General features: G+C 34.4%; 1 protein-coding gene across 1 annotated transcript in view; it reads right to left on the reverse strand.

Moving 5' to 3' along the window:
- LOC140060359 (sprouty-related, EVH1 domain-containing protein 2-like) overlaps nt 1-7,090 on the reverse strand; it is a 49,640-nt gene extending 42,550 nt beyond the window's left edge. Inside the window, exon 1 of the mRNA XM_072106532.1 lies at nt 6,879-7,090. Coding sequence (XP_071962633.1) covers nt 6,879-6,901 — 23 coding nt within the window. The 5' untranslated portion in view covers nt 6,902-7,090. The remainder of the gene's footprint in view (nt 1-6,878) is intronic.
- Between the last annotated feature and the right edge of the window lie 8,983 nt (nt 7,091-16,073).

Below are 16,073 nucleotides of genomic sequence, written 5' to 3' on the forward strand. Positions count from 1 at the left end.
CTCAAAGCTGAAGAGCCTGCGAAAGCAGTACAACATTGCAAAATACAATAACTCGGGGAGGGAACGAATTAATTGTCCCCATTACGATGTGTCTGTGCTCTCACAACATCTCTATCACTAGGGCTAGGCTGTTGAAAGTGAGACGTAAAACTTCCTTTATTGCAACTTTTAATTATCGATCAAATAAATGAATGGCAATTTGGGTAAAAAAGATGAAATTTAACACGACCACCCAAGAAGTATTGTTAGCAGAAACGGGGTACTAAAAAATACGGTATAAAAAATACCGTATTTTATACCGTATTTTGAGCAGTTGCAGCAGAAACAGGCCCTAAATGAATTTAATATCAATCGCTTGGCTACATTGGGTGTAACTGTAGGGGCAGAAGTTCCAAGGTGAGTTAATATACTAGCATTGTTCTGGTATCAATGCTATTAACAATAAATAGTAGCTGGTAAAAAATGGTGTTAATTTTTTTTATATCAGAGGCATAGCAAGACAAGGCCTCTAAAATTACATACAGTACTATGCAATAAAAAACCAATGAATGAACCACACAAAGGATTATGCATGGGAACATTCAGTAATTATAGCTACTCTGTAGGTCAAATTTATTTGAAAAGTGTTGACTAATTTATATTTTCATCTATTTTTATGACAAAATGTGCCATAAATGAGAACTTTGGAATGTTTGATTTGCGTGAATAGTGAATACAAAATATTCGTCTAGTGAAAAACAGGCCTTAGACACTGCAATTTTAACTGTAATTGGCCAGTGGATCACTGGTACCTGTACTGAGATTTTAAGTGATATTAAGGCCCTGTTAGACCGTTTTAGCGTACGACGCTAAAAGAATGTGTGTCTGAACAGTTAGGAATTAGCGTACAACGCGTCGTACAACGGTTGTAGCGTTGTAGTGGAAAACGGTTATTAGTACCGTTTTAGCGTACGACGCTACTGTAAGTCAACGTTGTATCCAATCAGAACGTTTCCTGTTATGACGCGAAACAAGGTTTTACCTAGGCTGACATCTTGTATCGTCAATGTGTGAGATGGATTTCAATAACAAAAAGGCCAGAATAAATAAGGCCTAACTACACTACAAATACAACTGTTACAGTACAAAGGCTACAAACTACTATCAACTGATTACCATTATATTTTCTAACAAATGACATAAATACATGCACCTTGTATTTAAACATAGGAAATACGATCCCATCCGCTTTTAGGCCTAGCTAGGCCTAGAGCCATTCACACATTTCATTCAAGCTAAAAACTAGCGTGGGACATCAAGTCACTCATTCATACAAGGCAGACTAGACTGGACAAGTTTAATGCTGAAAACCCCCTAACTCTTAAAAAATTCAGTAAACAAACAAGGGGAGCTGTGTCCCTTTTATTAGCAAGTTAAGGGTTATTTTCAACCGACTGGACCAAAGAATATATCTTTGACTGGACTGGATAGACTAATCACAATCAATTTTTTCTTCATCATTAGGAGGCCTACTTTATTTTCGTAACACAAGAGCCTGGGGAAAATGTTTTTTACTACAAAATAAAAACAATAGAAACAGAAATTTGGCTTTAGACTATATTTTTCTTAAATAAATGCTGAGGTATGTTTTATTTACGGCAAATTTTGTCATAATTGTAGGGCTGAGATCTTGGCCTATATACAGTGGAAATAATGATGAAAACACGTGGGTAAGAGCACATGAATATGCAACTAGAAACAACCTGAATGACGCACTTCCGTTGTAACGACATCGTACGCTATGGGTCTGAACACCTCGTTTTTTTTTTCTGTGGTTTGTAACATGACCTTGCTAGTAACGTTGTACGCTAAACGGTCTAACGCCATGGGTCTGAACATAGCCTAAGAGTGCAATTTGAGGGCAACTAGAGGTTCATAAACTCTAAAACTGTTCTTACTGTACCTCATCCGCAAGCATGGTAGGGCTGAGGTTGTGGAGTCTATCTCGCATCCTCTAAAGTACAGTATCACAAAATCCTGCATCCACCCAGGTTTACTGTATAATTTTGAGATGACTACACAATAATAATAAATTTAATAATATACACATACTTACACCAAACCAATACAAACTATAACAAATTAAGAAAACTTTACAGAATACAAATTAAATGGTGAGTAAAGAAAGTGTGCCTAGACTAATCTACAGTATACATACATCATGCAAACAAAAATGGACAGAATGGGTAACTTTAATTTAGCCCAAGATCTACCTTCCTAGTCCTTGCTTAATGATTCCATTCCATAATTGTGAATGAATACATCGAATACTTCTGAAATACAATTAAGATATAAACCATAATAATCAGTCAACTGTGTTAATGAATGCTGTGAATGAGGTACTGAAATTTACAGTTAAACCGATACAAAAGCATGTTAATCTTGTCAACATAAAGATTGACCTTAAACTGTAGATGTGCAAGAAACTTTTCACGCTGCTGCTCTAGCCCGCTACGTCACACGAGATGACTCATTCATTAGATGAAATCAAGCAGCAGTATAGTACTACACTTTGACATTTTTGTTAAAATGGAAACTCGACTATAATTTATAGGTACCACCTGTTGAATCCAAAAAACGGCTGGGAAAAGAGTCTAATGACAAATCCCAAGCATTTCTGGTATTTATGAATCCCATGATATTACTATAATTCACTGTCAGATAATCATTGAATTATTATCAAAACAGTCCATTGAAGTTTTTGTTTGTAATAGGATACTTGAAGTATAGGCTTGATGAAGTGACCCCCAGACTTGACCTTAGCAATAACAATAAGCAAGCAGCGTTTTTTGTAAGAAATATTCTTGTTTATATGACGGTAGAGTCGCACAGCACAGATTTTATGACATTTTATGGGTGCTCATAAATTCTTTAAAAAATGTAATTTTTCAATGAAACTTTTAACGAAAGTGTATTTCATAATATGGAGCAACTTTTGACATGATAAAAATGGTGTGTTACAAAAAAATTATGCGAGTACAACGCGTACAAAGAGTAGAAAATGTTGCAATTTATTTTTTTCCCCATTCTTTTTATAGTAGATTTCATTTATTTTGATTTTGTAAATTAACGATGCACGTGCATTTAAAACGACATCACTCATGTGTGAGCTGAGGCCCACGGGCATGAAGTCGTTTGGAGCGTAGATAAAAATTGTTTCGAAGTATAGACCACTATCTAGACTTAAGTACCCAGGAAATTGCATTGTAATTTTTTTTTTTGGAGGGTCAAAATTGCACTTATCAAGACAAAATTCAGCACAGCCCAAGGTTTCTCCTTTAGATATAATGCACATGACACATGTCTGTCACATAGACATTTTAATTGTACATCATTTACAATGCTAAAACATTAAATTCTCAAGCCACTCAAAAACTGTTTCGCGGTGTCAAAATTAATGTTTCTAAGGTGATCACAATGAATTTTATGATCATTATGAATGACATCTAGATAATTTATCATACAGTATAGTATTAGTGTACTGTATATGATGCAGTATTGTAAGTAAATGCATACTGTGGTGTTTTGTGTATTCATGAATTGGAAGGATTCAATTAGTCAGATTTAAATCTGTGTGTAGTCACTTCCTTTGTTTGAATAAATAGCTACATGTATGGAGTCATGTACATGTTTTCAATGGTGAATCTATATAAATTTATGTAAGGGCAAAATTCGGAAAATCGGTAATTAAGTTGAGTTAGATAATTCTAGTTATTGACAAATTTAAAACGAATTTAGCTTCAACAATTTGCTCCAAATAGGAGTGTTTTCCGATCGCGGTATACATTGTCTAATGGATGTCTATGCTGAAAAATACCAGCACACAAAAAAAGAGGATGCTTCGCATTTACCTACTGGCTACTGTTTTTTTTTCTGAATAGTCCATCAGTACAAACAATGCGCTAGACTATTAAAACGCAGAATAGATGTATTACGATTTACTGTATACTGATAAAAATAGATATTTATCTCGAACTAGGCTGTGGTAAAACTTGACGATGTTTGGTAATGAACAAAATCATAGTAGCAGTAGCAGTACTGTAGGGCTAGGCCTAACTATACCGATTATGTTATTAGTTGGCCGTCGGAATTTTAATATTTTATGCGATTGGGTGTTGGGAAGGGAGACTGTATTCCAAAATAAGTAAAGTTTTCATCCAATACAATGGGCTTTCATGACGTCTTTATTGTGTATCAACAATCGCTTAACATTTTGTTCATGATTCATTGTTATTTTTGCCGTTGTGTGTGACAAAAGCTAAGATGTAGGCTATGTCTGTTATTGAAAAGCCAAGGCAAAACATTTCAATTTTAATTCTAGATAGAATACAGAAAACCGTTTCAAAAGAGGTCTACTACATAATATACAGTAAGCTAGCCTCATTCTATGAGTTTGTTTGTGAATAAAAAAGCCCATCGGCGGCAAGTGTGTGCACTGATTTCTGTGACTCAGCCCTGGGGCTAGCTGTCTAAATCATAGTATTTGAGGGCCTGTCGTGACAAATATGGTTCGAGGCCCAAATCGGTCCGGCTGGAGCAGTATTGGCTCTAAATTTGTGGCTAAAAGGAGTCCGCCACTGCCAAAATAGCCTAGTTCCAATGACAGTTAATATTTTATGCGATTGGGTGTTGGGAAGGGAGGCTGTATTCCAAAATAAGTAAAGTTTTCATCCAATACAATGGGCTTTCATGACGTCTTTATTGTGCTTGAGACGATGAATAGATTGTTTAAATCGATACGATCGAATATTTGTAAAGAATAACGAGGAGCGTGAATGCGTCCGACGGCCAACTAATAACATAATCGGTATAGTTAGGCCTAGCCCTACAGTACTGGCTACTGTAGGCCTAAAAAGATAGTTTTGCTGTGTCGTGAGGTAAACACATGTGTCGTGGATTAGAGTTCTTTGATTTTCTCTAAGTAAAAAATAAATCAGCATGTGAACTTCGAACTATGGTTGTTTATTCCCAAGGTCACAATTTAAATTCTTTCATTTTCTGGTCAGCAAAGTCGGCCTGGTACGATCGTGGGTATAGACACAGGAGGAACGTCAAAACAACAGCCCGTAGGCACCAGTTGATTTCATGACTCGACCGACCATGTGCGAACAACAGTCGGCGGCTGAGTTCATCATCATCATCAATAGTCCTCTCGACGACGTAACTGTACTGTATCACAAAAATCGCACATTGATTTTATAAAACAGTTTACAGATACTCTACTTCTTATTAAACAGATACTCTACTTATTAATTTTAATATTGAAAGTTGTTTTTTGTTCATTTAACGTTAATGCGAACGAAATAAAAGTAAAGTTGAAGAATAAAGAATATAATACAGTATATTATTATTGTTTTGTAGTAGTACTGAATTGTTACACTAAATTAATATGCAGGAATATTCCTTCCTTATTTGATTGATGTGAAATTCAATAAATTTGTTGGGCGAACGGTGTCAGTCAGACTAGGCCTACTGTAGAAATAAAATGATTTTGTTCATTTACAGTTACAGTTTTACCACAGCCTAGTTTGAGATAAATATCTATTCAGTATACAGTAAATCGTAATACATCTATTCTGCGTTTTAATAGTCTAGCGCATTGTTTGTACTGTACTGATGGACTATTCAGAAAAAAAAAAAAAAAAAACAAATTACAAAATTTCCATGAACATCAGTCCTGAAACCAGTAATTTATGTGAGGTCAAATTCAAGGTCACACATGATTTGGGGTTTTTAAAGAACATCTTATGGTCATTCCTCGGTCTAAAAAATATTTAAAATGTGTAAAAGTTAACCAAAAAGTTACGGGTTTTGATGCTTTAACCCAGCCTAGGACATGCTTTTGTTGATATCTTAATCTAGGCTTACACTAAAGACAAACATTGAATTTAATTCAAGGTTTAATATTATAATTTTATTCGACTAAAGCTCTGTCTACAATATCAAACTTTATGTGACAAAAAATGTGATGTGCCCATATATGGATATGATGATGTTATATCACTAACTGTATTTGGGCATATCACCACCATATTTGGGAACATCACACTTTTTTTGTCAAACTAGTTTGATAGTGTAGACAGAGCTTTACACTTGTTTTTTTTTAAATATCAGACCTTAAAAGTGTACTGTCAGCGCGTAACTATTTTTTACAAACTGCAATGACGTAAATTGTGGACCATTTGATTGGTCAGTTTTAACGATCGTAACGTTAAAGTTGAACTGGTTTCAACTTTAACGATTTGAGATGTTAACGATATGTAACGTTGATTTTTTACCCCCTTTTCCTGTAAAATCGTTGAATCTGGCCATTCAATGTAACTTTACGCAAATCAACGCCACTTAACGATCGACAGGCTTATAAACAACTATTAAAATTCTAAAAGTTTGTCAAAATGTACTATTTTAGCAATTGTGTACATTTATAGTTTTAGTGTCCGAGTACCGCACCCCGTGCCCTAGTGACGGTTCCACATTTTACACCTTATTTTATTGATTTAAAGTTTAAAAAGATTATAGGCCCTAGGCCTTCTAGTCTCTAGGCTAGGCCTTCTAGTAGGCTATACTCTTTCAAACTGAACACTATTCAAATGCTGAAAGATAAATTCCTAGGCTAGGCCTAGGTAAGTAGTATTCAAAGTAGGCTATAGCAGTAGTAGGGCTAGACTAGGTAGGAGGCTAGGCCTAGCTTGGGGCTGGGCATTGCCTAGTATAGGCTAGGCCTATTTATTAGGCCTATTAATATTAAATGCATGAAAAGTTTTTTTTTAGACCAGAGAAAAAGAAAGTTACACCTAGCTAGGGCCTAGGCTAGGCCAAGAGTAGTAGGCCCTACTTACTCGTCTGTTAACCTATCCTCCATTATTAAGAATGTTGCTTTAGTATAGTTCCTTAGTTAATATCTATCCATATTCTTCGGGTTTGTCCATCTTCTAACAAATGTCAATTTTTTTAAAGTCAATCTTGGTCTTTCTCGCACTCTCTTACTTATTTAGCAGCAGTCAGACATTTTCGATGTATACTTATCATGCACAGAGCGGAAGCAATCAAATGCCTCGTCACACAGTTTTACCGGGAAAATTCACTGGAAATAAAAAGTAGTTCCATAGAAATACACTAAAACAAAATACTATCTGTTAAAATTCAAACTAGTAATTAGTTTGAAATCAGTAAAGTCAGTACTCTTTAATTTCACAAAAATTACAAATGTTTTAATAAGTACATATTGTTTCTAGATAATTTAATCAACATGAATGTCCATTTATAGACAGTAAGTACGACGACGGGGTCAGTACACTGTTGTTCATTCAATCAATGCCGTTATTGCTAATTATTCACGTGGAAATCGTACTTCCGCTTTTTAAGTAGCTACTACTAGAGTACAAGTGTTTGGACGGATATTATGGAACGCCATTACTGCCTTCTTCGGCTCTTTTACCATTCGACACTTTACCATTTTGGCTGTTTCACCATTTTATTTTTATATACGGCTCAGTCTTTTTACCATTACGTTCGGCACTTTTATCATTACGTTCGGCACTTTTTCCATTTCATGTGGCTCTTTTACTATTTCATACGACGCACAGTACAGTGAGAAGCTAGAATCAATTCAAAGTGTGTCAAAAAAAAGTCCAAAATGGTAAATGTGACAATCCAAACTTTTTAATATTTTATAAGGAAGAAGACATCTTAAATTATATAAATCCACTAATAATTTTATATTTTTGGTAAATTTTATTATTATTATTATTATCTTAATTGTAACCATGGAAACTGGGAGAAACTGGAAAATGAGCAAAAACAGTTATAAATTCGCTTTTATGTTTTCTAGAAAAAAAGCAACGGTTTTGATACTGCATGAAATTGGTATCTGTTATTAACCATATTAGGCACTCAAAATAAAATGTCAATTATTGCTTTATTTTGGATTGAAGGAAATACAGGTCGAAAATAATTTTAAAATAAAACCACTAAAATTCACGGCGATTCACGCGCTAATTTTGACATTAACATTTCGAGGAAAGCTTGAGCTTTATGTTTTTTGTTTTTTTTACACCATATTTAATGAGGGTGATCCATCCAGAGTAAGCATCTGGCCTAATGGTGCAATTAGTATGGTATAGATAACCTCGAATCCATGCCTATCACATGCTAGTCCGATATTATCATTACACCATAGTATTATCATTACCATCACTCTCCAGTATATTATGGGCGGCCATTAGGACCAAACTAGACAAACGTTGCCGTACGAACAATTCCGCTCCGGTAAGTCAAACAATTGGCGTTAAAGACATAATTCCTCGATATATATAGAATATGTCTGTATTACTATTATAACCAATTTATTGAAGTTCAAATTGGTCTTTTAATACATTTGTATGGTCATAGGTATCTATTCATATTTGCAGCTTACAAACAGATGAGGAATTGTTTCAGGTACATTGTCACAGAAAGTACATGCTTCATTTTGTCGAATACCAATTCTTGTCAAAAAAACATTTGTTGCAATTATTCTATTATTTCGTTATTTCCCCACAAAAATATTCTTGGGATATCTATATTTGTTTCTGGGTAATTACTTTGATTCAGATTATTCCAGGCTGTTACAACATCATTCCAAAAAGCATTCCTTTCAGAAGTTAAATTTTTGCTAACAACTCAATACATAAAATAAATAAATATGGTGAAAGAGGGTCGCCTTGACGACATCCTCTTTGTATATTAAAAAAATGTGTTGGGTAACCATTTACAAGAACACTTGATTTACATTCGTTATAAAAAATGTCAATCCACCTTAAAATATCATCACCAAAATTATAGTTTAAAAGGACTTTTTTCATAAAAGTGTGGGAAACCGTGTCAAAAGCCTTTTCAAAATCAATCATTAACACAAGACTAGGAATATTACGTAATTTGGTGTAAACTAGGATGTCGTACATTGTTCTAGTACACTCACCTATATATCTACCCTTCATGAAACCTTGTTGGTCCTCATTAATTAGAAGATTTAAAACACATTTTATTCTTCCGCTATACATGATGAGGCAATCTTATATACAACATTTAAAAGTGAAATAGGTCTCCAGTTTTGAATCAATTCACGTGGTTTATCAGATTTAGGTAATAGTGTTATTCAGCCCTGTGTTTGACTTATTGAGAGATGACCTGTATCGAATGCATAATTTAATGAGTTTTAAAAAACTCTACTGAAAAACCATCTGTGCCAGGACTTTTGTTATGTTTCATTTGTTTGAGGACTTTACTAACTTCTTCAAATGTGAGTTTCCCTTCTATTTTTAATTTATCACTTTCAGCTTAAGTTGTTTAGCACCCCTTAAAACCTCCTCAGCCTTGGCTGTATCAATAGGGTGTTCACTGTATAAATGTTTATAGAAAGTATATATGCTTTCTTTGATTTCTATCTGGCTATTAACTAAAGTAGAATCGTTTTCTTTTATGCAGGTAATTGTAGATTGATTAGCGTTTCTTTTTTCGAGATTAAGAAAATATTTGCTAGATTTTTTGCCGTCTTTACACCACTGTGCCCTTGATCTAATTATAATTCCTGCTATCCTGATCTTACGTATTTTCTCTAACTCTTCTTTTTTAACCGTCAAATCTTCTAATACAGATTTTTCTTTTGGATTTAGATTAAAAATATTTTCCAGAATTTCAATTTCCTTTACTAGTTTCTTTTCGATTTCATGATTTTTTTTGTTTTTTTGGCTAGAGTAGTTTAGTGTTACGCTTCTGATTTCCATCAAAAGTACATCTAAAAAAAGTTGATTATTTATACTAAACTCTCGGACATCCTCGTGATTTTCTTTCTTTGAATATTGATCAATAATTTTTTTTTTCTTCTACAATAGTGCAATAATCCATATCCTTAAAGATGTATTGTCCCTTGAAACACAAAAAATGAAAAAAAAAATATTCTAAATTTAAATTGGCCATATCAAAGTAATATTAAAGTTATTCACTTTAAGTCGAAAATTCGAGGCAAAAACAACAATTTTACGTAATTAACAGGTAAATTAATTTGATTACATTTTGTCTGGAAAATCGTCACGAGCGAAAGTAAACAAAGATTTCAAACCACGAGTATGCATTATGCATGATGCTAATTAGGATTGTTTACAACTCGTTGCGGTTGAGAAGGTGTTTTCACACAGATCGCAAGAAAGTTTTATGATTATGCATACAGAGTAGCCAAACAACCGCGTTGCATTATGAGATATGTTTTTATCGAAAACTTTGACTGGAAGTCAAAGTTATTTTTTTAACAAAAAAACGTCCATATTTCGGTTAAATTATTTTTTTTTCAACTAATTTTTGGTGAAAGTTAATAACTATTATGATACTTTAAAATGACCCACTTTTTTTCGAAATATAAAAAATAAAATTGTTTAAGTTTAAGTAATGAGTTGTTAAACTTCCAAAGCCCAGTACCTTTTTTAATATCGTTAAATTGTATTGAAAGTATAACAATTGAATGGTCGGTCCTATACCCCGGCTTAATAATACAATTTGTAACTAAATGCGTAAGGTCTCTAGAGTTTAAAAAGAAATCTAGTCTCGCTTGTTTGAATGGATTTTGTTGTTTCCATGTATAGGATTTAGTATTCCTGTTTTTTTCTCGCAAAATATCAATTAGATTGTCATTTTGAATTAGTTCTATAACTTGGTTACGTGCATTCTGATTATTGGTGTTTGCATAGTTTAGGTAATCGACATTAGGATTTAAAACCAAGTTCCAGTCGCCACAAATTATAGTAGGCCTATAAGGGTTTTCAAAATTATGTATGATATCCTCAATATCAGTATAAAATTGTGGGTTATCTCTATTTGGGCCATATAAATTAATTAAAGTAATACGTGTCTCTTTAATTGTTATGTCAAGAGTTACTAAGTTTCCAATTGTTATGATATTTTTGATATTCTTTCTAGTACGCATTATTTGTTAATGTATTATAATACTGTAAAATAAATAATAAAATTAATATTATATGGCTATTAAAATGTTATGATGTTAAAATGTTACGATGACCTTCAATGATTTGCCACTAGGACACATTTGCATTTATTAGGGGTACAATATTCGTTTTTGGACAAAAAATTACTATTCCTTAGAATCAGAGAATACCAATTCATCCAAAGGATCTGGCTAGGCAGGTGGCCCAGCCCACCCAATCCCCTACCTTTAATTTCGACAATGCAAAAGTAGTTTAACTTCACCATTTCAATTCACAATTTCTAGAACTCTGGCCATTCGCTGATCCCATCTCTTTCTATATAATGATCTTGGACTCGTCGTCATTATGTGTTTGTCTTTTCATTGTCAAGTTCTGCAAATACTATGTTTCAATGAATACCTTTCGTAAGAGATGAAATGCTTTAGATTTTTACTTTTGTTCGCTACTAAAAACTGGAATCCACAACTCACTACACAGACAGACCACAGTTTTTATATCAGTCTCGATATGGTTGGTAGCCACAGATAGTTTTACTGTGCATAATGTAGTACAAATGTTGTGTTCTGAAGAGAAAGAAAAGCTTGTATATATACTGTTCAAAGTTAGCAGTATGATGTCAGGAGAAAATAAACTCATCTGATTCTTTTCAATTCTTTATGCGTCTTTCTAACGAACATAAGATATTTTCATTTCAATTAAGCTTATTCATAATAAAAGATTACATAGTATTGGAAAACAATAGACTATTAGGATAAAATAATAAAAAGGGTCGGAGACTAATAAAATCAAGTCAATGTCAACTAATATATATAAAAAAGCAATGCTTGGAATGATTGTGTCCACTGTAAATGATTATGTCTCTTCCTTTTTTCGAAAGAGAAATCAATCCTGGTGGTCACGTATATAGAGATATTCAAAACTTTGTTGCAGAACTAGACCAAATGACCCAAATCTTCACCAATATTGACTGGAAGTTGTGAATGTGCGCTCTACAACAAAAGTCAGAGTTAATTATCTCTGTTAGAATCATTTTAATGATAGCAATGCAAGAATATGCCCTGACTAGTGTTTGGATAGTCCAGAAAATAATTTATGGACAGGGGTTCCAGATTTATCTTCACTGGGGTTGGTATGTACATATTCTGGACGTAAGTTAACTATGAATTATATTCTGATTGCAATGGGGATGAAAAAAGTGATAACCAATAATTTTAGTAAGATTTGTTAGACGCTTATTCACTAAAGTGCTCAAGGCCAACCAATGGAAACTAATCCGTAAACTTTACAAAACCACATAATTGGTGTGTTTTGTTTTAAGGTGCACAGACTGGCTATAGTATATAACGAAGTATTCTCAGTTATCTGAGTACCTAGACAAATAAAAACCAAAATTATATTTGCCAACATAAAGAAGCAGATCAAATTTACTCAAAATGAGTATTTCAGTTGGGGCGACTTTTTCTGATTCTCACTTTTTCCTCATCTTTATCGTTTCAAATTAAATAAATTTCAGTATATCACCTAAGCTTTGAACAATAATTGACATAATGTGACATCACGCTATTCGCACGGCGACGGACAAACGAGAGGAAATTTATCAAGAAATATTAAAATTAATAGTGTTCTTCAATAAGATTAATAATTCATACCTACAAAATGTAAAAGAAGTAAAAATACAGTAAAAAAAACTTCACAAAATGTAATTTTATCATTAAAAATCAGATAATGTATCGCAAGAAATCTGAGGGTTGTAACGATCTATTTATAAGTATTTGCATAATACCCTGATGCCTATTCGCAGCGTTTATCTGGCCTTTTAACAAAACATTTGAATTTGTAATATTTTTTTTTTATTTTAGATTTTGACAATAAAAAGATATAAAGTAAAGGTTCGTAACGGTAAGTTATTGGGACGAACTGTCAAATTTGGCCCAAGCAATATTTAAGAGCTGAAAGTGGTTTCCAGATCGACGCAATATTCATTGCGTGTCATCACACTGTGGGAAGGAACCGACGACGTATCCACGGTGCCGTATGTAGACGATTCTACACCGTTTTCTGCTTTACGTTCGTCGCAACTGTAATTATTCAACTTCTCGGTCGTAAGAGGGGAGATGCAAAATAGAAAATTAAATATAAGTCAGTGATTACAAACGCCGCACAGTGACTCAGAATTGGTGTGTGTTTGTGTTTGTTTGTCATCACTCTAGCGCTCACAATTTTGATTTGAATAACTCCAAATTACTACCATACATGTCACCTGGTGCAAGGACGACACTGCTTAATTTTGGTTAAAATCCGGACCACGGTCCCAATTCTGGACCACTTTTAAAAATTATTTTCAGACCTGCTAGTGTTAAAAGATAGGACAGAATTTTCAAAAGCCGGTGAGCAGTCCAAAAAACTTCATTTTTGTACAAGAGGCAAGAGTTATAATTTGTGATTTGTAATTTTAAAACATAATTTGATTTAATATACAGGTTTTTTGATGCATATAGTTTAAAAAACCTATTTCTTTTCAAATTCATTCGTTTGATTTTCGCGTTGCTGTTCTATTGTTAGTCAACCGAAGCTATTGATATTAATTGAAAGGCTTGTTACATAACCATTACTCCAAACTCGCATACACATGCTTGTAGTGAAATTAGCCTAAATCACAAACAACATTAAGACACACACAAATAGATATATATATATATATTTATATCCAATCTGCAGTGCAGCTCAGGTTTCGAAATGAATGTACCGCAGAACTGGCACAATATAGGCTGAGCCAGTTATGCAGGACATGGTACACTGATCATGAACACAAAGAGTGCACAAGCTCAACGGGCGTGCTTTGCAAAATGCTAATAGTATTCACAACATAAATACACCGTTTTATAAAATAAATGGTCATTTTATTTTTACACTGCCTAATATGGTAAATATTAGATAAATATTTCAAGCAGTATCAAATCCATCGCTTTCTTCTAAATAAAAACAAGGCCAACAGCCATAAGTCGCGTGCTAAAACGCATAGTGATACCGGACCGACAGACAGACCGACAGACCGACCGACCGACCGACCGACATAGTGAACTATAGAGTCGCGTCCACGCGACTAAAAACAGCAAATTTATCAAAACTGTTGTTTTGCTCGATTTTGGCACAAATGATTCTGGACCACAGTGTTGATCGCATTTATACGCTTATTACACTTATTTCACCAGTATATAAAGTTATTTATACATTGTATCATCTTAGTGACTTACATGAACAGTATATTAATCAGAGATTTTGTACCTGAACTGTGTGTTAGGCTGTTTTAAAAGCTTACCTAAGCTACCATTGTCTTAGCTGTTATTGTTCTGTAGCATAGGCTGTGTAGGCTGTTGTGTGCCTATCTGCTTTGTTGTTGTTTGTGCTGCTATGCTGACATTCTTTAGCCTAGCTAGGAATGTGTACTCTTCACCATTTATTTATTTATTTGGTTCAATGTACAACTACACATCAAAAGTATTATACAGCATATCTAGCTGCTGTTTGAAATCTATCCGATTGGATTCATCTACTTGGAGTTACATATGTAGGCTTCGACTTAACAATAAACAAGGCCAACAGCCATTAAGTCGCGTGCTACAATGCATAGTGATACCGGACCGACAGACAGACCGACAGACAGAGAGACCGACCGACCGACATAGTGAACTATACTGACCGAAATTACTGAACATGTTTAAAAATGTTGAAATGTTTAAAAACATTTATTTTTTTTTAATTTACACGTGCGTAGCCTGTCACTTTCGACGTGCTCGTATAACGTAATTTCGAGTTGAAAAGTAAGTCAAGAAAACAGAAATCGGGCAAAAAGAGTGCGCAATAACATTTAACGCGCAGTGCGCGCGCAAAAATATGCGCGCTCATGGCAATTTTGTAAACGCTTAAAATTGCCTGAAATGTACTCTTATTTCATCGAAAATAAATTTTGAAAATGTTAAGCGCGCGTGCGCATGCGTTACATGCGCTACGCACGTAATTGTATTGCCATATGATGATTTATGCCCTGAAATTTATGAGTACCAAATTTTATTTAATTGTGATTCATGGTTGTGAAGATATGATTACAAACGTGATTTCGTTAAATCGTGCGTAGACCGCGTAATTTTTTATTGCGCACCGTGAAAACATAACCACATTGATTCCTGGCCATATACTGTGAAAAATTGACCTAGCTAGATTAAACTGATATCAAGATAAGGTCAGAAAGCGATAAAACGCATAGTGATACCGGACCGACAGACAGACAGACAGACAGACCGACAGACAGACCGACAGACAGACAGACCGACCGACATAGTGAACTATAGAGTCGCTTCCACGCGACTAAAAACGAACGAGACGGGGATGCCGTGGCGGCGCATCAAAGCGGAGAAAGCAAAATATATCATTTTTTCAAGAATCCATCCCAAATCCAAGCAGTGCACAAACTAGAATTTCTAGAATTTCTTTTTGTTTACTTAATGCAAGATCAATTTGTGATCCGAATCAAACCGGAAAATCCACTTCAATATTTGAGCACATTATAGATAACGATTTGGACATTTTTGCGCTAACTGAGACATGGTTGCGTGATGATGACTCAATTTCTGCTGGCTGCATAACTCCAGATGGTTACATGTTTAACCATGTTCCTAGAACATATGGTCGTCATGGGGGAGTCGCCCTCATGTACAAAGCTGGTCTAAAAACACGCTCTCTGGACTTACCTGACTGTAGTAGGCCCTACTTTTGAATCGTTGGGAATTCAATTTAGTAACGGAATTCGAACACTGCGAATCATAGTTATCTATCGTCCTCCTCCTAGCAAGAAAAATAGTTTCACCATTTCACATTTCTTCAATGAGTTCTCTAACATGCTTGATACCATTGCATTAGTACATTCCGACTTGCTCATTGCCGGGGATTTCAACTTTCACCTTGACAAATCCGAGAATAGGGAGGTTATGCAATTTATGAGCCTTCTTAAAGTTTATGATCTTAATCAACATGTTAAGCAACCAACCCATGAGGCAGGTC

This window comes from Antedon mediterranea, chromosome 10 (genome assembly GCF_964355755.1).
Source record: "Antedon mediterranea chromosome 10, ecAntMedi1.1, whole genome shotgun sequence".
Taxonomy (NCBI): domain Eukaryota; kingdom Metazoa; phylum Echinodermata; class Crinoidea; order Comatulida; family Antedonidae; genus Antedon; species Antedon mediterranea.